The following is a 22,805-nucleotide window of genomic DNA, read 5'->3' as shown; positions in this document are numbered from 1 at the left end:
GTTTTTGTGAAAAGAAGCTATTTAAAATCTCTGAGACCATCAGAATGTGAAGTTTAGAGAGACTGATAGTGAAGGCTCTTGCACGATGGGCACAGCATTGGGCAAGAGCACTGATATAAGCTGGGAGCCTCATGAAAACAAGGGTGGCCCAAGGGAAGAGAAATGAACATTCTGTTTGAACATGTCAGCATGTTCTCTACCTGTAATGGTACTTGAAACAAAAAATAACTAAAGTTTAAAATAACAGCAAATAAAAAAGTCCTTGGCCGAAAATGGCAATCACTACCTTTGAGATTCCTGAGATGGCACAGCCTCTATGGGCTATCGCAAGGCCCCAGGCGTGGCCATAATACCCATGGTCAACATTTCACAGGGGCAATGTTCTTCACCTTCCAGAGTATTTATATTGGTATTGGGTAAAGGTATACCTATATATACACACACATATATATATACACATACAGAAGGCTGGGAAATTTGAGGTTGAGATTGCTACTGCTCCATAACCTGCCCCAGGCACTGCTTTGAGGTTCCCATCAGAAGACAGAGAAAGGAGGTTGAAATGAGGAGGGTGACTATGATTTGGCAGGAATAGTAAGCCACTTAGCTTTGTTTTATCATCTTTGATATCTATAGGCACAGAGATGATAACAGTGTCTTTTGCCATTTTGATAATTTAATGTTGAAGAAACAAGGATAAAAGTACAAAGCGAATTTAATGGAAAGCAGCTTGTTGGTTTTCATCCTGTAGACTTGATACACATCACACAATTTAGAAATAGAGGATAGATACGTGTTCCCTGTAAAAATTCTCAAGGTCTATGATAATTACAGTTGAGCATTTCTACCAGAAATATCCTGAATGCCTTCCTAGTACTCTTTAAAACCAACCACAGCTTCTAAAGTAAAACATAAAGCTCAATAATTTAGCCTACATAAAGACTCTCTTGTGCCTTAGAAGAAGAGAATATTTTTCCTGAATTAGCCAAACAAGTGTCTCAAATCTCTATTTTTACTTCCTACATATACTCTGCCTAGTGATGGATTTACTAGGTACTTTATCTGGCAATCAGCTTTAGTCATTAGACTGGACTAACCTATAAATGTTGGAATAGTGTTTGTCCAACTTAGAAAGAAACTGGAATAATGACCTCAGTGTCTGAAAATTCACAGTATCATATTCTCAAACAAATCACTGGCAATATCTCAGACCCAAGCCTGAGTTTCTGAAGTTCTATTTTGTAAACTGTATCTCCTTCCTTTAATAATCATAATGTAATTTCCTTTTCAAATATTTGGAAGTGTATCTCCAGATATCATGACTATTAGAAGTTCATAACTAGATTACCCCAAAATAGTCAGAAAGTGTTCACTCAGTGGCAATACACACATGTCTATATGGCCCATGTCTTTTTGGTATGAACCATAAACACTTTAGAAAGCAAGATCTCCTAAGTGGATAAAACAAAAGCATTGTCACCACTGTGTCATTTTCCTTCCAGGCTACAAAATGTACCTGAACTATTTTTAAAGTTTTACCTAGAAGGTAAGGAAACCCAGTTCTTGGATTTAATCTTTGGACTATGCATAAGATTAAGTGCTTATCTGTTATTGACCCACTGCTATGGACCAAGTTTTGATCTTGACCTCTGGATCCCTTAGAAAATGGTGTTAGAGCCTTTTTTTTTTCCCTCCTGGCAGGCTGAATGATAGCTATAAACTGTGAGACACAAAGAAAAAAGTTTTTTTCATCCTTTCTATTAGTTTTTATTGCTTCCCCAGAACTAGAAAAATGAACACATCTCTTTTTCTTTTATATGACTGCTACTTCTAGGGCCTAAATTCTTTTTCTTTAGTGCAGACTGATGAGATCCAAAGTGAAGATAGTACTGATATCCACACCAGCTAAATGTCAAAACTGTTAGAATTGAGCTGCCTTGTAATCATTTAAAAAATAATAACATGAAGTCAGAATTTTGCAGTTCAAGCCACATGGCTGTCACAGCAATAATCTTAAATTTATTATTTCACAACAGGAACTGAGTAAGTTTTATTATACTCAGGCCATAAAGTTGATTACTTCATTCAGCATTGAAATTAGTTCTGAACATCCAACAGCACAGGGCTCTTATCTAAATTCACAGTACTCAGAGCTTCCAAAGAGCAGCAGCAGGTACGACCTGGTTACAAACGAAGTCTTTAATCCAAGGAAACCACACCTAGAGGGAGACTGGGTAAAATGGCTGGGAAGGCAGTGCAGTGCCTCTTCCAGCCAAATATGAGGGGCCAATTTCCTCTTGAAATAGGTAGTCATCATTCATATTGTTTTTTTCTTAGGAAGACAATGCCTTTCTCCACACCTTCCTTTATATATCTTTTAAAAATAAGAGGAGACTAAATTCCATTAAGTGGCCAAACAATCAAAATAATAAAAAGAATCCCAGCAAACAAAGATTAGTAATTTTATATTTGATATCTATCTAAGACAGAGCACGGCTAGGAAATGACACATTGGAGAACAAACATGTAAAGGAATATATAACAAATTTCAGAAGGACTTTCAAGGTGTCACATTTCTTGTGGCAGTTCAGTGTGTGTACAAGAGCCATGCTGATTTAGAGAGCAAATCAATGCCTGGAAACAATACAAAATAAAGGCCCAATTCAGCAGCCACGTGGTTAATTTAGTCAACACAAAGCCAAAACCAGAAATGGAAATCTGGTAATTATCCAGTTAATTGGATTAGCCTTTCAGGCCAAAAAAAGAATCCATAGTATAACTTGAGGCATCTTTCACTCATCAGCGTTAATCAACTTAATCAGATTACTGTCACGTTTCCAACTCTATGATTTGTAGACAAAACTAGAGTCATGCCCACTTATGTAGGGAAGATGAGTGGGCATAGAAAAAAGATGTGCAATGAATATGTATCTAAGTATTTTAATGGACTCTCTTTTAAAATGTAAACATGAGACCCTCATATGGGAAAGGGAGAGAGGGGGAGGTCTGGAAGGACAAAAGTTACATGCTGATGAGCATCCTTGAAATCACAGAAACTTCAGGGAGCACAACTTAATTTGAGCCTATGGTAGAAAATGCTCTCTAAGAAAGTAGCCCGTCTGCAGTTTACTCTGCCTGTCCATAATTTCTCTCATAGTAAACTGAAATGATAATTTAAGTAATGATCTTTCTGATACTGATATGGCCAAAACTTCCTGTTGGCTTCTTAGTCTTCATTGTTTTTTCCAACAAATACTTTATTATATATTTGAAAGATACGATGATGTACTTTAACCTGTGGTTACAGTAAATCATCGCAAATCATAGCTCCTCTAGAATTAGCCCACTGCATTACTAAAATAATGATGTGGCAGTTCCATCCTAGCCTTTGAACAGTGAGGGTACTGAGTCCTTTCATGTGTGTAGCAGAAGACTTTGTACTCAGCTGCTACCAAAGGAGCTATAAAATGATTGGTTGTCATTAAGATTATAAATGCAAATGATATCTATGAACTCAAGTGTCTTGCCACATTGGAAGCTCAGAGAAGAAAATAACAATATTTCATGTTGTTAACAAAGTTGAGCCATAAGAAAATCAAATAAGTCAACTGATCTCATGATGTAAATAAGGAACACTGCAAGTCAACCAAAGAAGCAGGCATTTCTCCAAATACTTTCCAGCTGGAAGACAGTAGACATAAAAGTTTGAGCATAGACTCTATTTCAAATCCCAACTCCACCGCCTGCCAGTTGTATGACCATAGGCAAATTTCTTAACCTTTCTTAACTTTGGTTCCTCAACTATCACAAGAGGTTGATAAGGCAGCCGTTACTGCTCAGGGCCATTACAAGAATAAAAGAGACAATTCGTGTAATGCCTTTAGTCAGCACCTAGCACACAGTAAGTGCTTAGTTCGTCTTAGCTATTATAAAGTAAACAATAAGTAAAACCTTTATCAAAGTTCAATTCAGTTGAGCCCTATATAATCTTATTTGTTTATCCTTTATTTTAGAAGTATCTATATTCAGTCCCCCCTATGAGCAAGGTGCTGAATAGACAGAGATACAACTCTGCCCATGAGAAACTTACTCTGAATGTGGAGAGCCAAGACATAAAAAGAGAATGACAATACACTGTGATAAATGCTTTGATAGAAATAGGCCCAGAGGTTTGGGAAGATGTTGGAGAAAGCTTCATAAAAATATGCAGTGCAAGGTATGATTCTGGGTGCTTTGGGGAAGGAGGGAGTGGAAGGGCATGGATGTGAGGGGAGAGGCTGAAATACAAAGAGGAATTGGATTTTTTTCTATCCAAGATCCATAATCTAGCAATGAACACAAATGATCAAAAAGAAAGTGATAAGGGTCATGAGTGAGCTGCAAAGTGCTAAGAGTATTCTAAAGAGTGATGGTTATTTCCAGCTGGCTGGAAGGGTGTGAACTTTATGACAGAAATGGCATGTGAGCAGTCAGAAACATGGGAAGTATTTTGACAAGTGGAGAAGGAAGAGAAAGCATTCTTAAAGATAGTGATTCATACTTGGTTGTAGGAGAGGTGAAAATACAAGATTTCTTCTTGTGAGCTCCTTTTTAGAACTTCATACAAAAATGTGCATCATGATTAGCAATATACATATATGAAATGTCCAAAGTATTTGTTTTCAAATACTTCAGTTGAAAATAAATAAAGTATTACTTTATCAGTATATAAAGATCAGTTTATCTTTATTTTGAATTTAGAAAGTGAAATTTTAGAGATGTATGGAGTTATAAGTCTAATGTTCCCTTTCTGTTTTCCTGCTTTTGTTCCTAAAACTGAGCTCTCATCTTTAGACACATTTTTATGTATGTCAGCACACTATCTGTAATTTTCATAAACACACATATGTAATGCCTAATAATTAACTGATCACAATTGTTTCTCAATTCCAAATTTATTAAGACCATTTTAAGTGACTAGACTCAAGTCGTAAGTAATGCACACTTATAGAATTTTTAAAACAGAATTTCAAATAGATATTATAAAGTGTTCAATCATTATTTTAATATACAAAATGCTTTTCCGTGTCATAGTTTTAAAATAATTTCTAAAGGCTTTAAAAAACTCTACTTTAGACTTGTCATACCCTTTTAAAAGCTTTAACCTTGTACTTTAGCCAAATATTGATAATCTCATAACAAATCAATATTACTAATCTAAGTTGGATCATTTCAGTCTCATAATTTGTCTTCTTTCCTGAATTTATCCAACGATGCTTTGATGACTTCCTTTGTTACATTATGTTTGTAATCCCTTATAATTTGATAAGAAAATTACCTTTTAATAATGCCTTTCATCAATAAATAAATACTTGATTCTACTATAAAGATTTTCAGAAAAATAGGAAACAAATTGGCTAGTAAATGTAAGGGAACTCGGGGCATTGATTTAGTTTAGAAACATTTAATTTACAACCTCAGTTCTTTAGTTCTTGAAGAAATTCCATTTACCATAAAAGTAGTTATAATGTGATTACCTCAAAATAGTATCTGCTGAAGGGAAGAAAAATATGAAGTTGGAGAAGAAGATGTGGAACCTAAACGCCCCTTTACCTTTCCATGGATTAGATGAAGGAGCATAGGTCTTTGCAGAGCTTCCAAGTTTTCCTTTCCCATGATTTTAAGTGGACTTTTTCCTTTGAAGATGCTTTTCGCTCCTCTCTGCTGATTCACATTTTCAACATTTACATCCTTCATCTGGAGTAACAGAAAGAAACCTGTTTAAAAAAAACTTCCTATGTCTGTCTTCATCAGAGTCTCTCTGCAAATAAAATGGTAAAGAAACAGACAGAGTTGGCCACAATTTCTTCTGTCATTTTCAGTTCATAATTTACAGGACCTTGCCACTCACTTTAAAAGAATGGAGAAGGTATTTAAAAACTAGGTTTTTTAATAAGGTAAAAATAGCAATACTTAAAGAACTCTGTGACTTTAGGCTTAAAATAACTATGACTTGAATATGATTCTTTCCTATCGTTGCCCCTTTTCATTTGTTTTGTGTGGTTTCTGTCTGCCTGATCACTTCACTTTCTTTACCACTTGTTGGAAAGGACCCCCGCCCCCTTCTACCTCATCTGTGTAAATAACAATAAAGCTGAATTACTGAATAAGGAGGAATATAATGTTTTCTGGAGAATAGTTTACTGTTGTATTGAGAAATGGCTCAGAGAGATGGATGATGATGCTTTGATCCAACTTGGAAAACACAACAGCAATTAGAGACATCCAAAGAAGCAAATATCACTTGTAAATGGATTGCTATGACACCTCATTATAAAGGACACCAGCAACTACTTGTTCCAAATACTTTGTCCTGTGTGCCTGTTTCACACCAAGATGCAGAATAACTGACTTTACTCAAGGAATCTATTATCTTTAGGTTCTTGAGAAGCAAATAAGGGAATCACCATATATTACCATTGGAAAAGTCCCCAGAGACCATCTAATTTGGCCTCCCTCTTCAACACATAAATCTAAACCATTTTAACTGACCAAACACTGTTATTTGGGGGAGTACTTGGTTCCTTCCTCAGGAAGAACACAGACTGGGTTTACTCTCTCTTCAGTAATTCTACCTGTTGTATCAAGGAATGCAGGAACCTCCTAACTGATCTCCTCTTGAGTTAGTGGTCTAAATCATTTTCCATACAAAATGGATTATTGACCCTTCTCTCCGAGAACATTTTGAAAAGACTCTAGTATAATGTCCCTATTAACATGATCTATAGAACTGAACACCATACTCTGGTTGTTTACCAGTATATACCTTCTGTTGTCTGTTTCAACAATTTGGAAAGATCAGTTCACTTTTCATCAGCAAAACCTTTAAATATGTAGAATTGCTTATTTTAGTGATAGATAACAAACTAAATGGATGTATAACCAAGAACCCAAAACAAGTGCTGTCAAATGGTAGACTTCTCAAAAACTTCTGACATCTAATCTTTGCATTTATCTGGTAGAAAATGCCCACCGTGATTTGGATCAGTTGGTCATCATCACCATCAGGATTCCTCCACAATAAGGCCACATCCACGTTGGAGGAAATGCGGTAGCCCACGCTGTCTTGCAGTTTTCCTTTGCCCCGATCAAGAAGAACTTCAGTGGAGTACGTGAGCTTGTACAGCCGGTCATTATTTAATGAGAGACCAGTTGTGTGACCTGCATAAAGATAATGACACAAATCAAGTTTTCATTGTAAGGGAACATGCTGTCTCACCATCAGTGCATCTCTCTACCACAGTGGGGCTCAGGAAGCTTGGTAAATATTCGCTGATTGAAACATGGTTCTACTTCGTCTGCTGAAATCTTTGACTTGTAAAATATAGATAAACAAACAAAAAACAAACAAAGAAGTTCCCATTTCAGAGAACTTTAGTTTGTATTCCTAATCAATTATCAGCTAGTGCCATGGTTGAACTATATATATTTTGTTGTTTTGTTTAAATGCCATTGTATTTCTCTTAATTATATGAATATGATTTCAAGTAGATGACCCACCAATAATTGGTTTATAAATGTAATATGAGCCATTTGTAATTAACATATTATTTAAATGCAAGCAGATCAATTCCAAAGTAATTTTAGCGGTTAGAAGGAAGTTCTTTAATTTGGATATTTTTGATATTTAAGAAACATCTCTTCAGTGCAATTTACTCTATTAATGTAATTAGCAAACTTTTAGTACAAAGGTACATTTCAGGGCTGTACATATGTAACTTTAAATTAGCTGTGCCCAAATAAAATAATGTCTTACTATATGAAATCTTAGTACAGGCTTAAACTTGGCATGGCTTAATTTAAAAAGATCAAATAGTATACAAATCTGTACTGTGATCCAAGAAAACTGATAAATGAATGCGTTCACACAGTATCCAATTCAGTTTACCTAACCAAAAGAAATGCCAAGGAGCAAGTCTTTTCCCAGAGATGACTTAAAATGAATGGTCACATAAAGTTTTTTTCTTCTGTGTATTTTCTATCTATGGTTCTCAGGAGATAGTTAAAAAAGACTTCAGTTTACCTTATTCCTCAATGCTAAAGGGGTTTCATTGCCCGGTTTACTATAATAGGAAACCATAATCTTTTTTTCTCTCAGGAAATATACATATGGGGAGAGGTACAGGAAAGGGGTTTGGGGTGACTAGACCAAATTAAAGCAGTCGAGAAAGGTGATAGCAAAAACTACTTTGCAATGCCAAAAAATTAAGAAAACCTCTGAAAAGGACTTACCCACCTACACAGTAACAATCTGTTCACTGTCTCCTCTATCTATAACAGCACATACTTGCCCAGAGGAAATAGTGGTCAAAAATCCATCATCTGCATGTTATATGTATTAACTTATTTAATCCTCACAAAAATCTAATGAGGTAGGCACTATTATTAGTCTCATTTTATAGATGAAGAGACTGAGGGGACACAGAAACAATATAATTTACCTAAGGTCACTCATCATAGAGATGATTTTTTTTTTCTTTTTTTTTTTTTGAGACAGTCTTGCTCTGTCAGCCAGGTTGGAGCACAGTGGCATGATTTCAGTTCACTGCAACCTCCATCTACCGGGCTCAAGCAATTCTCCTGCCTCAGCCTAGCCTCCTGGGTAGCTGGGATTACAAGTTACAAGGCATATGCCACCACACCCAGCTAATTTTTGTATTTTTAGTAGAGATAGGGTTTCACAATGTTAGCCAGGCTGGTCTCAAACTCCTGACCTCAGGTAATCCACCCATCTCGGCCTCCCAAAGTGCTGGGATTATAGATGCACGTCTGGCTGGAGACATGATTTTAATCCAGGCTGTCTGTCTGTAAAGATTATGCTCTTACCTATACTATATATCTCTAAAACTTTAGGTTGCATTATTTTCCATTCCTAGGTAGTGAGCTAGAAATTTATTCATTCATTCAACTAGAATATAGTGAGTACCTGTTGAACAGTAAGTACTTTTTAAGGCTCTGGGACTACACCAGTTAACAAGCAGAGAAAGGCAGAGAAAGTTTCTTCTTGTTTTCTTTACTTTTTTTTTTTTTTTTTTTCCGAGACAGGGTCTCACTCTGTCACCCAGGCTGGAGTGCAGTTGTGTGATCTCGGCTCACTGCAACCTTCATCTCCAGGCTCAAGTGATCCTCCCATCTCAGTCTTCTGAGTAGTTGGGACCACAGACTCATGCCACTAAGTCCAGTTAATTTTTATATTTTGTAGAGATAGGGTTTTGCCTTGTTGACCAGGCTGGTCTTGAACTTCTGAGCTCAAGCAATCCGCCCACTTCACCCTCCCAAAGTGCTGGGATTACAGGTGTGAGCCATCGCACCCAGTCAGGAGACAAAGTTTCTACCCTCATGGAGTTTACATTTAAATGCGATGGAGAAGGGCAATTAAAAAGAATGAGTACATAAGCAAGTTATATAGTATGTTAGAAGTGCTCATGAAGAAAACTGAAGCAGGAAAGGGAATGGAGGTGCTGAGAGAAAAACCTCTGTGGAAAGGTGACATTTTGGACAAAGGTTTTTGGTGAGCCACATCTGTGGGAAGGGTACCCCCCTTCCCCAACTCCTATCCTTTCTACCCCTTCCCCTCACAGAGGAAACAGCAAGTGCAAAGGCCCCGAGGAGGGCTCCTGAAGGTGTAGTGAAGGAAGAGCAAAGAGCAGGGAGACCAAAGAGGCTGGAAATTAGTAAGTAAAAGACACAGTGAAGGAGATGAGGTCAAGGAGGTACCTATGGGTGGCAGGAAGATTTGGGGAGTTTGAGTGAGGTGGGACGCTGTCATAGAGTTTTGGGTAGTGAAATCATATAATCTGTCAAACCTTCAAAGAAAAGTGACAAGGATTTTCATAGGAATCAAGAAGAGCCAGGAGAAGGAAGTATGAAAGGATCTAAATGTGTATACACAAAACCAAGCTGTGTCCAAGCACCAAGTCAGGCAGAAACTGAGGTGTGAGATACAGAAGGCAAAGAGAGTCAGGAAAAACCTTGAAGGGGATGAAGGCTGGGATTCCCTCTTATCTCTATCTCTTCTACATTTTAACTGGGGACTCTATAGCAGGTTTAAATACTGGCTTTCTGGTTAGGAAAAATATTTTGGTCAGGAGGCCTTCTTTTTATGACACCTATCAAATTCCACATAGGGCATAAAGGAAATACATGTTGTCTTATCTAATCCTCAGAGCAATTCTTAAATGTAAGCATTGTGTGACAGCAGCTAGAAGCTGACTGCAAGTTCAACCCAATATAGCAAATATAATGCAGATTTGAAGTCTAAATTTACCGAAATCCAAGTTTTGTGGACTATATTAAGATGTCTTCTGGTTAAAATAACTATGAAATATTTGTAGGAAGGTAACCTTTCTTAAATTCCAAAGCTTTCCAAACTATTATGTTATTCACTTTTTTTCTTACCTCACTTTACTGGCCATATAATAAATCGATTTTTGACTATGACTTGGAAATGATAAAGCACAGGGAAGAATGGGCCTTTTATTCCTCCAAACTGTTTCTTACCTCTTTCAAAAGGAGAAAAAGCCTAAAATGGTTCAAATAATTTGGACTGTGCTAGAGTGTTATCCCTCTTATACTTTCCTTTTTGATCAGTATTTCTCTGTTTACGTTTTGCAGAGTTCTGGCAACATTGGGCATTGGGGCATGTCCAATTTATACTGTTGACTTAATTCCTTTTGTAGGCTATTGCTCTTCAGAGTATGTATAATAATATTTTTTGATAACTGTTGTTAGATAAAACCAAAACAGAAATTAGTATTAGCCAAAAAAAGTCAGAACCTCTTTAATTTGCCCTTCAAGTGCATTTAGAATTTTTAAGTGACTTAAAAGCAACAAAACTGTTAGTTTTGAATCTTCAAGAAATATTTTTTACATACTCCTCTGTCAGATTTATATGAGTACAATAACTGATAATTGGCTTAGTCAAGAAGATAAAGCAAACATAAGTTAATGGTGAGGTTTGAAGAGATGTACAATGATGATAAGGGTGATAGGTAATGGCATTTATGAACCCAACAGAAAACTAAAGGGTCAGAAGTTAAAAGGAGAATGAAGGGTAAGAACAAAAAAGAATTGGAAGATGATTAATAAAAATTGACTAAAAAGTAAGGGTGGGGTGAGGGATTGAGAGAAAGACTGGAAATGAAGGAAGCATACAGGTTTAAAGGTGACGAAATTAAATAGGTAAAAATACTTTATAAGGAAAATCCAGAGAATGCACTGAAAATAGTCCAGTCATCACAAAGTATAACTAAGAAAAAGTAGGGAAAACTTGTCTTTAGAAAGTTCACACAGCAAATCATATAGATGTGCTCTTGTATCCTAATCCTAACACCCTCTTCAGATTCCAATCTGCCATTCAATTTTCTTTTTCTTTCTTTCTTTTTCTTTCTTTTTCTTTCTTTCTTTTTCTTTCTTTCTTTTTCTTTCTTTCTCTTTCTTTCTTTCTTTCTTTCTTTCTTTCTTTCTTTCTTTCCTTTCTCTCTTTCTCTTTCTTTCTTTCTTTCTTTCTCTCTTTCTCTTTCTTTCTTTCTGTCTCTCTCTCTCTTTTTTTTTTTTTTTTTTTTTTTTTTTTGTTGAAACAGTTTTGCTCTTGTTGCCCAGGCTGGAGGGCAATGGCGTGATCTCGACTCACTGCAACCTCCACCTCCCAGGTTCAAGTGATCCTCCTGCCTCAGCCTCCTGAGTAGCTGGGATTACAGGCATGCACTACTATGCCTGGCTAATTTTGTATGTTTAGTAGAGACGGAGTTTCTCCATGTTGGTCAGGCTGGTCTCGAACTCCCAACCTCAGGTGATCCACCCACCTTGGCCTCCCAAAGTGCTGGGATTACAGGCATGAGCCACCACACCCAGCCTCAATTTTCTTTAGATTCTAACCTTCCCTCAACATCCACCCAGATCTGGGGATTTACTAAAGTTGCATTGGTAATTTAGAGATGAGTTTTGAGGCAATGAGGCATGAGATCCTCAAATTTTAAATGGACTGATTTTAAGGTAAACTCTTCACGAGTTGTTTGCTAACTAATGTCAGTTGTTAAAAGGGCAAAGAATCTATAACTAAATCATGGTACCATAATGCAAAAAGTTATTCCATCTAGGTAAAGAAGCTCTCAAGTCATGCACTTTTAATTTATGAAATCAGCATAAGCAACGTACCATGATGCTAATGAAGCTTAAGCTCTCTTGGCCAGGATCCTTCCAAAGACTGCAGAAGAGGACCCTAGCAACGTATCCACATGCCATCTCTTTTTGAGCAACCTTTGCAATAGTTAAGATATTTTTGTAATCTTTTCTCAAAAGTGGCCCCTAAATTATATGTTTTAAGCTTTAAAAATCTAGATTTACTACTAAGCTTGTACACAATAAACTGTAGCTACAGCTACCTATAATATTCTAAACCACATTTTCTCATTTATGCTGTTTCCCAATAGTCATTGTCTAGCGTATGTGTACATTTAAATCTTTTGTAAGTACATTTGAAAACATGAGGTCACCCAATTAACTAGTTTATAAAATGGGAAAAAGAAGAGAAGTTCATGATAAGTACCATGTCTCAATTATTTTTCTCAAAATACTTATGGTATTAGGTTTGATACTATGGTATTTAAATCACACATATTTTGACTACTCAACAGTTTATTTGGCAGACGAAATAGTAAGTTCTCTATATAACAACTCTCAGATACAATTTACAAATCTTTTTCTCATTAAAAAATTTCTTTTGTCCAAGTAAGAACTGTATGTTTAAATAGTAAACATTTAGAAATTGGTGAAAATATTTTCTTTAGTTCAAGAACCTACAGTGTGATTTGCTTAGGTGAATTGGTTTAAATTTAGCCCTCTATTGCTCCAATAATGAAGATTAGGTTTTTTTCCTCATGTGGAAATTTTCTAAACAAAAGTCCTGAGGCAAACTTTACTTTAATATCAAAAGCTACATTTATCCGTAACAGGTTTTAGAAGTTTATAAGTGAATTGTTTTCTATCAATTACTTAGAGTACATGGTTTTAAAATTGGTCCCTATAATGCTAAGCTGTTTGATCAATTGGTTTTAACAGTGTGTCTTCTTAAGAAACGAAAAAGTATTCATTGTACATAATGCAGCATTTGGAAATCCAATGTTTATAATCTAGCTGATTTGAAACAAGATTCTATATTAATACATTTCGCAACAGTTTTATGAAACCATTGCTCATAAAATGTTTTATCTCTTGCCTTTTCAATGGTATTAATGCATACGTATTTTTAAAATTAATTTCATCTTAAAATATAAACTGTAAGCAGCAACATTATTTTTCCAAAGATAATGTCTTATTTCTTAAATCTGTATCAGGAAATTTAATTTTCTTTAATTCACTATGAATTCTATCATTTTTGAATTGTAACAGAATTAAATACATGCTGTGCCATTTCATTCATAATTCTTTGGCAAATCAAATGCCTTTTTCATTGGGTCTAATTCTTCTTGAGGTCACATTGCTAAGCAACTAGAAGAAAATTTAAGAACTGGGTTTAAAAAAAAAATCCTCATTTACAATTCAAATGAAGGAGCTGCATTCAGTGTGACCAACAGCAGCAGGTAACAATAGCGGGTATCTTTTTTCCTTCTTTTAAAAACAGACCATGAATGAGAAATTAAAGCAAGAACACACTGGTCTGAGGAACTGAACCTAAGAGAAATCTCTGTTTTCTTAATGTTTGTAGGGATTTGAATTTGGTTTTCATTTCAATTCAACCATGCTTTCACAAACATTCCAAAGTTACATGGTTTTGAAGATACTTTAGTTAGAAACTCTTTCACTATTCACTCATACAAACACACACACACGCACGTATCCGCCTCCTACCCCAAAGATTGAAATTAAAGTTTAGCAAAAGGCAACACAAACTTACCTTTAACAGAAGCTGAATATGAGGAAATGAAGCAGAGAAAAAGCACAGCAAGGAGAATCATATTGACCAGCGACCCTCAACTGCATCCAGTGCCCAGCTAGGAGTCACTGAGAAGTAGGCTTTTTCAATGGCAGCCAGTGAGGGAGTGACCCTCTTCAGAACCTGCAACAATCATGTTTATCTTTGGGGAAAGGTCAGACTCCAAACTCCAAAACCACGACCTAAGTTCACTGAAGGGCTCACTATTAATGATTAAACGTAGGTGGGCTGCAGTTTTCAGTCTCTCATTCTTTTTAATTTTTTTTACCCAATGAGGAAACTTTAAATGTTTTCACTTTTGAGAGCTAAACCAAACCAGTATGCCATCCTATAAATGCAGAGACACTGAGGGACATTCCAAGAAAAAAACTGGTGGTGATACTTTCTGCTTAATATATAACCATCACTATGCCTGTTATAGTAACTGCCTATATTCACATTACAATACTATGTGGGAGGGTAGTAAGGATTCTCAAACTCAGCTAAACCTAACCAAATTTTAATATTTCTTGTATGGACATCTTTGAATTTTTATACTATTTGTATGCTATTATAAAAAATTCACACTGAATTTTAGGATTTATATTTAAACTGTTAAGTCATACCACCACCAATCACTTCAAAATAATGTTAGAGTAGATAGAACTTTCATGAAACACAGATGATCATCCTTATGTGTGAAACTGTATGAGGTTTGAGCAAATCAGCATTGTCTGTCGTTAGCACACTAGCAAGCCAATTGAGTATTTCATAGTAGACCTCTATTTGTGTCTGTGACAAGACACATTTGTCTGAGTCTCCAAACTGGTTGGATGCAGTCCTGTCCTTTCTGAATCCCATTTCTAGGAAGAGATTAAGAGGGGGAATTCCAGCTCTTAGTTCTTTTGCTACAGACTATTAATTAGAAAACTTCTGTAGAATTAAAGTAAATACCCTAGTATGGCTGAGGCCATACTAACTGAATCAATCCTTGTCCCTGGAAACTCCCATGAGAGAGACCTGCTATGAACAAAACCTACTAAAATGAGGTGGCTTAGGCAGTATGTGGGAATGTTTTGGCAAAGTAGGGAAAAATGTGCTAGTGAAGGGCTATCTGAATGTATTTTAAAATATTTATGGCCATATTTTCATATAAAATGAATTCTTGAGTCTACCCTGGTCACTCTCAAAACCCTTTTCTCAAACCCTAACCTTGAGATTAAATCTTCCAGACAATCCAGGTAAAAGATAGTAGACTTGATAGGGACACAATGAAATTTAAAATTTTAAAATCTACGAAGTTAAGCATATTTCCTCTTGAATAATATCTTTATATAAAGATCGAAATATGAAAATTGTTCTTCTATTGATAATAGAATTTCATCTGCTATCACAATGTTGTATAAAAAATATAGCTATAGTAGCAAGCAAAAATAAATTGTTTGGTTGGAAATATCACCTTCAAGTTATAAATACAAAGTTTTCCTGGAGTTAAACAGAAAAGTAGCTTTGTTAAAGAAATGTAAGTTTTTATGAATAATAGGGATTACGAATATAAGGTAATGTGAAAGTGCTTTACTTTCCATTTGAATAGATTTCTTTGTTTGCCACAATTTCTGTAATACATACATAGGGATATAAAGCCATTATAATCACTTGAACTTTATTTACATATTTATTTAAATTAAAAGCTAGTTTGTATCGTATTTGATTGTATGAAAACTGTCCTTACATATTTTCATTTGAGGCTCACAGTTGCAAGACCTTTAATGTTTGTGGTTAGACTATGTGGTGCATGATACGTGTCCTTCGGGTAAAGTACTATTCATTGTCAAGTGTTTTCCAGAGTCCAACCAATAAAAGATATATCACTATTGCCTAACAAACTAAATTCTGTTTCATTTGAGCATTTGATTTCCACTAGAAAGCTCCTATGAGTCACTGTTTTAAGTAGTCATTTCAACATAAGATGTTCAAATAAGGCTGCTTCTGCTGGTTATAAATAACATCATCTTATAAAATATAAACTTACAACATTTTCTTTTTATAAGGACAATTTAGAAAAGACTTCTTGAGATTGTTTCATTACAGATGAAATAAGAATGCCAAAGCCTTTCCAAATTCAGTGAACTCTGTGTATCGAAGAAGTATTCTCTTCTGTTACTCTGTTGATCAAGCACAGCAAACACTGTGCAAGTATTTGAGCACTACCTCCTAAAACTCACCAGCTATTTTACATAACATGTGAAGCAGGGCAGAAGCAAAGCACAATAAGAAAAAAAACAAGAGCTGCCATCTATGGAACAATTACATACATTGTTAATCACCTTACATTTTTATAGGAATCCTTACAACAGTCATTTGGCATATTAGATAAATGTATCTCAGATTAATTTACTGAAGTGATTTTAGGACTATAGAAAAATAAACCTTGAAACCTAGACTCAAGTATTCCTCTTTGCTTAAAAAAATTACAGGTGGGAAGTGAGTAAAAAATTGATTTCTTACAGATGACATGCAATTATTAATTGGGACTGTCTTCATAATAAATCATCACAATTTTGTATGAAAACTAACGGAGCCCTTGATTTTTGTGAATTTGTGGTTAGACATTCAGGCTGAACATACAGGGGTAAAAGTTGATCTATGATAGTTAAATTAAAATCAAATGATACATTTTTAAACAATGCTATTGCAATGAAATTCCTTTGGTAGTACATGACACTGTGAAATATTTGCTATACTTCCATTTACACTGATAAATAAGGAGACTATGAAATAAAGATGGATGATTAATTCCAAAGTACAGTTGTGTTTCTGTTGAGTGTCAGAGGTTGTCAGGAGTTAACGTATTTTCTTAGATTAGAAGACAAATGAACTTCACCCCACTAAAGGTTGGAAGGAAATGTATTATCCTACTAGATATAGAAAGTCAGGATGTGTGAAAGGTATGTGAAAAAAAAAAAAAAGTCTGTTTACAACATTGAAACACTTTGTTCTTAGAAAGAAGCATGACATTAATGAAAAAAAAAATTTAGAAGGACACTTTAAGTTATTCCTACATGGTCATAACAGTTTAAATCTAAAAGTATTTTCAAATCAATGAGAGAGTTAGCATTTTGAAAGAATCTTGAAAAAAATTCTTAAGTTAAAAATATTCTTAATGTGATGACTTTTTTTTATTCCAAGGCAAAATTATATAGGAATACATACATTATTTTGAAAGGTATTGTTTAAAGAATTCTCTATAAGAAAATAAAGATTCATTGAATTCCTTATCAAAAGCAAAACTGGTTTGAAACACTGGGAATCTAAGAATCTAAAAAGAACATTCATTTTTCCAAAATAGAGTCATTAACCAAATTGTATGCCCCCATACATATATACACGCATATAAATTTGACAACCAAAAAAAGCCTTTGTATCATATCAGTTACCATAAAAGGATTCTAAATTATCTTTGACCACACAAAACTGAATTGCTAGCATTTAAAGGAGAGAATTGATGGAAACTCTTTTAGTAGACTACTGTAAATACAATAAGATTTTAATTTTGATCAGAATAAATGTATTGGACATTCAAAAAAAAAGAAATTTCAAAACCTAAATTAAATTATATCCTAGCATAAATGCAATTTTCCTTTTAAAGTATATGCAATGCAACAATTACATTTATGAAATAATTCTTAATATATAGGTATAAAAATATGAATTTATTTGAAGTGGAACCAGAAGTCAATTATTTTAAATAATTACCCAAATAAGAAAATAAAAAATGTTAAAGAGAGATCAAGAGATATAGAGGATAGAGTGAGTGGGGCAAAGGCAATATTTGGGGAATATATTGAAGAATTTCCAAGAACTATTGAAAGGCACTGTATCAGTTCTCCATAGCTACCATAACAAATTACCACAAAATTCAGTGGTTTAAAACGCAAATTTATTGTCTTATACTCTTGGAAGTCAGAAGTCTAACACTGGGGTCACTGGGATAAAATGAAAGTATTGGCAGGTGTATCCCTCTCTGGAGGCTTTAGGGGAGTATTTGTTTCCTTACCTTTTCTAGCTTCTAGAAGCTACCTGCATTCCTTGACTCATGGTCTCTTCCTCCATTTACAAAACCAGCATGAGTAAGCTGAATCGTTTTTACTTCATGTCACTCTGACCATCTCTTCTGTCTCCCTCTTCCATTTTATGAATCCTTGTGATTATACTGGGCCTGCCTAAATAATCCAGGATAATCTTTTTACCCTGAGGTCTGCGGATTGGGAACTTTAATTTCATCTACAACCTTAACTTAGAATCACAGGTTCTGGAGATTAAGACATTTAACATCTTTGGGGTGCCATTTTCTGCCTATCACAGACACCAATCCACAGATTCATGAGGCTCAATAAATCTTAAGCAGGATAATTTTTAAAACACACATACACACAAGTAGACACATCATAATTAAACTGCAGAATATCAAAGAGAGAGAGAAGACATTTAAAGGAACCAGAGAGAGAGGATAGATTATTTTCAAGGAGAAAGAGAAGCAGACAACTACTAAATTATTAACAGTATCAATGAAAACTAGGAGACATTAGAATGTTGTCTTCAATGTGCTGAGAGAAAATAATTGTGAATTTAGTATTTTATATATATTCTGTAAATATGTCTTTTGAGTATAAACTTGAAATAGAGATTTTCCAGAGAAATTAAAACTGAAAATTTACAACTAAAGGACCCCTCCAAATGATATCTTTAAAAATCTGCTTCAATTAGAAAAAAAATTGACCCCAGATAAAATCTGAGATGCAAGAAGGGATGAAGAGCAAAGAAAGTACGGTGGAGAAACACACTAGCTCTTAATAATAGTGTCTTGTGGGTTTGAGCATAAAATGCACAAAAATAACATTAAAAATGTTACCACAAAGACGTTTGTGGTATAGTGAAAATTTGGATACCATAATGTTTAAGTACAAAAATTAGTTCAATAAATTATGGTGTATCAATTCAGCAGAATTCCACTAAGCCATTTTAAAATAATACTATATAAGCATGTATTTTGTATAATATGGTATATGTAAATATGCAAACATGTAAATATAGTATATTTACCATATCTTAGTAAGTAAACAGTCTGTTAAACAGCAGATGTAGATATGGTTTGAGATTTCTTGTTTAAACAATATACCTACATGTTAGCACAGAAAAAGATTAGAACAGTATTCACTGAACACCTTAATAATTACTATCTCTGAGAGATGGAATATAGTTTGTTTTTGCATTTTTTTTTGCCGTTATATTTTCTCACATACTATAATGTATATGTTACTTTAAAATGTTTTATTGTTTATAACAGTTTAGATTTACAGAAAAATTGCTAAAATAATACAAAGATTTCCCATACAGCCTGCACAGTTATTTCTACTGTTAATATCTTACATTAGTGTAGTTGATTTATTATTAATAAACCAATATTAATATATTATTAACTAAAATTCATACTTTATTAGATTACCTTTGTTTTTACCTCTTTTTTTCTGTTCCATCCAGGGTACATCACATTTAGTTCTCATGTATCTTTAGGCTCCTCTTGGCTGTAATAGCTCTGAGGAGAACTGGGCAGATATTTTGTAAGATACTCCTCTAGTGAATTTTTGTGATATTTTTCTCATGATTTGACTGAAGTTGTAAGTTTGGAGGAGGAAGACCACAGAGGTAAAGTGCCGTTTCTTGATACCACATTACATCAGAGGTACATAATATCAACATGATTTATCTCTATTTACATTGACTTTGATCATCTGGCTGAGCAGTGTTGTCAGATTTCTCCATTGTAAAGTTAATTTGTTTTTTCTCCCTTTTTTTCATACTGAGCTCTTTGGAAGGAAGTGCTATGTACATCCCACACTTATGGGGTTGGGAGTTATGTTCCTCCTCCTTGAGGGTGGAGTAGCTACATAAATTATTTGAATTCCTCCGCATGGGAAATTTGTCTTTAATTTCCCATTGATTTATTTAATCACTATATCAATAAGGACTTGTGGATATTTAATTTATATTTTAGGTTATAGTCAAATCCTTCTCTGTTGCTACAATTGTTCTATCTTTAGCCACTGGGAGTTCCTTCAGTTGGCCCCGTGTTCCTTTGACATGCCCATAAATGTGTTTTGTTTGGGTTCTGATTCTGGTTTTGGTTTTTAGCATCTCCTTATTATCTGGCACTGCAAGATGCTCCCAGCTCATCTTGTACATTTTTACTCCAATCTTAGAATCAGTCACTTCTCCAAGAATCCCTGGTTTCCTTTATTGAAGAACTGTACTAGAAACCAAGATCTGGACACCAAGATTGGCTCATTTTTACAGCATCAAGTCTTTCAATCTAAGAATACATATCTCTCCATTTATTTAGATCTTCTTTGACTTTTTTCATCGGTTTCGCAACTTCTTCATGTAGATTCTGTTCAAATTTTGTTAGATTTATACCTATTTCATTTTGGAGGGGTTGTTGCTTTTTAATTTCAAGTTCCAGTTCTGCCCTGCTGCTGTATAGGAAGGCAATTGACTTCTGCATGTTAACCTTATATCACAAGGCCTTACTATAATTGTTTATTAGTTTAGTGAGGGTCTTTTTTGGTACATTTTTGGGGATTTTCTAGATAGATATTCATGTCATCTATAAATGGTTTTATTTCTTCCTTTTATTTGATTTTTAAATCTTATTGCACTGGTTAGAACTTCCAGTATAATGGTGAATATATGGGTGTGCTTTGTATATTTCTTATTTTCTGAGTTCTGTTATTCATCCTCAAATATTCATTTTTGAATCATTTTCATGTTGTTCTTCAATATTTTCTATTATTTAAAATTTGCTGTTTTGAAATACTGCATTATAGTTTTCATCCACTTTTTTTTTTTTTTGGCTTCATATTCTTTTTTCTATTATAGCAACTTTAAATGAAATTCGACCACGATCCTTTTCTGTGGTGCATTTTTAGGCTAATTAAGTTATGCTGTATTTTTAAGAGGGAGGATTGGGTAGAATAGCTTTTCCAGTTTCATGGCTCTAGAGGTTCCTTTTCTAGTATTTCATAAAATGACACACATGTGTCTTTATATTTTCTGAGATCTGTCTCCTCTCTATTCTCCACTTCTATCTGCATCTGCTTTTTTCTTGGCCGCATTGTCTCTGTTTTGTTCAATTTGGATTCAACTTTCAGCAGTTTCTCCTTAGTGTTGGGCTACGTTCAAGAATGGAGATCCAGTTTGTTGGTTTTGAGACTTCACAGGCCTCACGTCCCTCCAGCAGCTTCAGACCCTCCTGCTCATTCCTTCACACTTAGCTGAGCTTAGAGTCAGATGAACAACCTGCCAGTTTTGCCGCCAACCTCACATTGGTTTCCTCTGTTTTTTAGTGATTATTTGTTTGGCAGTTTTGGGGACTTCCCATTCTGAGGGTCTTCAGATGATCTGTTGTTTTCCCACCACTCTCTCCTACACAGTTGCCGATATTAAGTTGGGTTTGCTCCTTCCTGTTCACATTGTGAGGTTTGTAGGGATTCCTTTTCACCTAGTTATGTTATAGCTATCTTCTGCGATTGTTATTTTCTATCCTAGATGCTTTACCTGTTTTTATGAGGAGATTCAGGAGGTTCACAGACTACACTGCCTCTCTAATCATCTTCCCAGAGTCTTCAATATTCATGTACTACTTGGGAGGATATGATTAATATGTATGTATATGTAAATGTACAAATACATTTTAAACGTTTTTTCTGTATTTTTGGAGTCGGTCGAAATGCAGGTTGAAATGATTATAGATGAGTGGTCAATTCTTCCTTTTAGCTACCTTTCAAGTCGTGTTTAAAAATGGGTTTCTTTTTGGCTTTCCTAGACTGAAATTAAAGTACTCACAAGTGTTATTCTACTTCCACATCTCCTCACTCACAACTTGTTGAAGAGTATCCTAAGACTTAAAATCAGAATTAAGCTTAAAATAATGAAATTTGTAATGATTGCCCAATATTTTGAAATCAAAGTTATGGAGGGGTTCATAATCATAGTTATTACTGTATTTTTATATTCTAAAGTTCCAGTTCTATCTGTGGCCTCCTTCTTATTCTATCAACTAGGGTCCAATTTAACAAACTGGTTATCAATTGTCTGAATATGGCCCACAGACGTATTTTATTTAGTCTGCTCAGTATTTTAAAACAAACTAAATAGCTGCCAACACTTTAAAACCAGATTTCATATTTATGGCTGTTCTTAAAAAAATGATGCCATTAGGCTCATATTCTGGTGTCATTAGGCTCATATTCTCTCTTGGAACTTGCACCCTGATTAAAGAGGAAATGCACTCTCAGTTTTGTAATACTTTGCTTCCAGACGCTTCTCTCATTTGCTACCTTCCAGTCCCCGTAGATAGTATGCATTTGTAACCCACGGAGTAGTATCTCTTTGAGTTCAACCTCTTATATTGGCTTAAACTACAAGTATGTGCTCATTCTTTTTAAAATCTGTTTCTACTCAGATGTCCTGCAGACTCCCCAGAATCTACATATTTTAAAACAAAACTATTTTTTCAAAACCTATTTTTCTTCCAGTATTCCCTAAATGACCTCGGTAATGTTACTGCATTGCTACAGTTGTCCAAGTCAGAGAAGCCCTTAGGGTTTTTATCTCCTCCTTCTTCCTCATTCTATCCACAGCTTTTCAGTCATGTGCAAAACTATGACACGCTTCTTTGCTTTCACTGTTCCCAAATCTTAAACTTCTTTACTGTTCTGACACCTGTACAACTCCTACTTACTTTCCAAGATGAAACAAAATTATTTAATCTCCAAAACTATGTTTTGCCTCAAGG

The 22,805-nt window shown here is 34.8% G+C and overlaps 1 protein-coding gene across 1 annotated transcript in view; it reads right to left on the bottom strand.

Moving 5' to 3' along the window:
• Positions 1 to 14,260, bottom strand: part of MTTP (microsomal triglyceride transfer protein) — a 48,208-nt gene extending 33,948 nt beyond the window's left edge. The window contains exons 1-3 of the mRNA XM_028848642.2: positions 13,934 to 14,260; positions 7,013 to 7,200; positions 5,593 to 5,736 (exon numbers count right to left, since the gene is read on the bottom strand). Coding sequence (XP_028704475.2) covers positions 5,593 to 5,736; positions 7,013 to 7,200; positions 13,934 to 13,994 — 393 coding nt within the window. The 5' untranslated portion in view covers positions 13,995 to 14,260. The remainder of the gene's footprint in view (positions 1 to 5,592; positions 5,737 to 7,012; positions 7,201 to 13,933) is intronic.
• Positions 14,261 to 22,805: the final 8,545 nt, after the last annotated feature.

Source organism: Macaca mulatta, chromosome 5 (assembly GCF_049350105.2).
Source record: "Macaca mulatta isolate MMU2019108-1 chromosome 5, T2T-MMU8v2.0, whole genome shotgun sequence".
Lineage (NCBI taxonomy): Eukaryota > Metazoa > Chordata > Mammalia > Primates > Cercopithecidae > Macaca > Macaca mulatta.
This window is presented reverse-complemented; position numbering and strand designations above follow the sequence as displayed.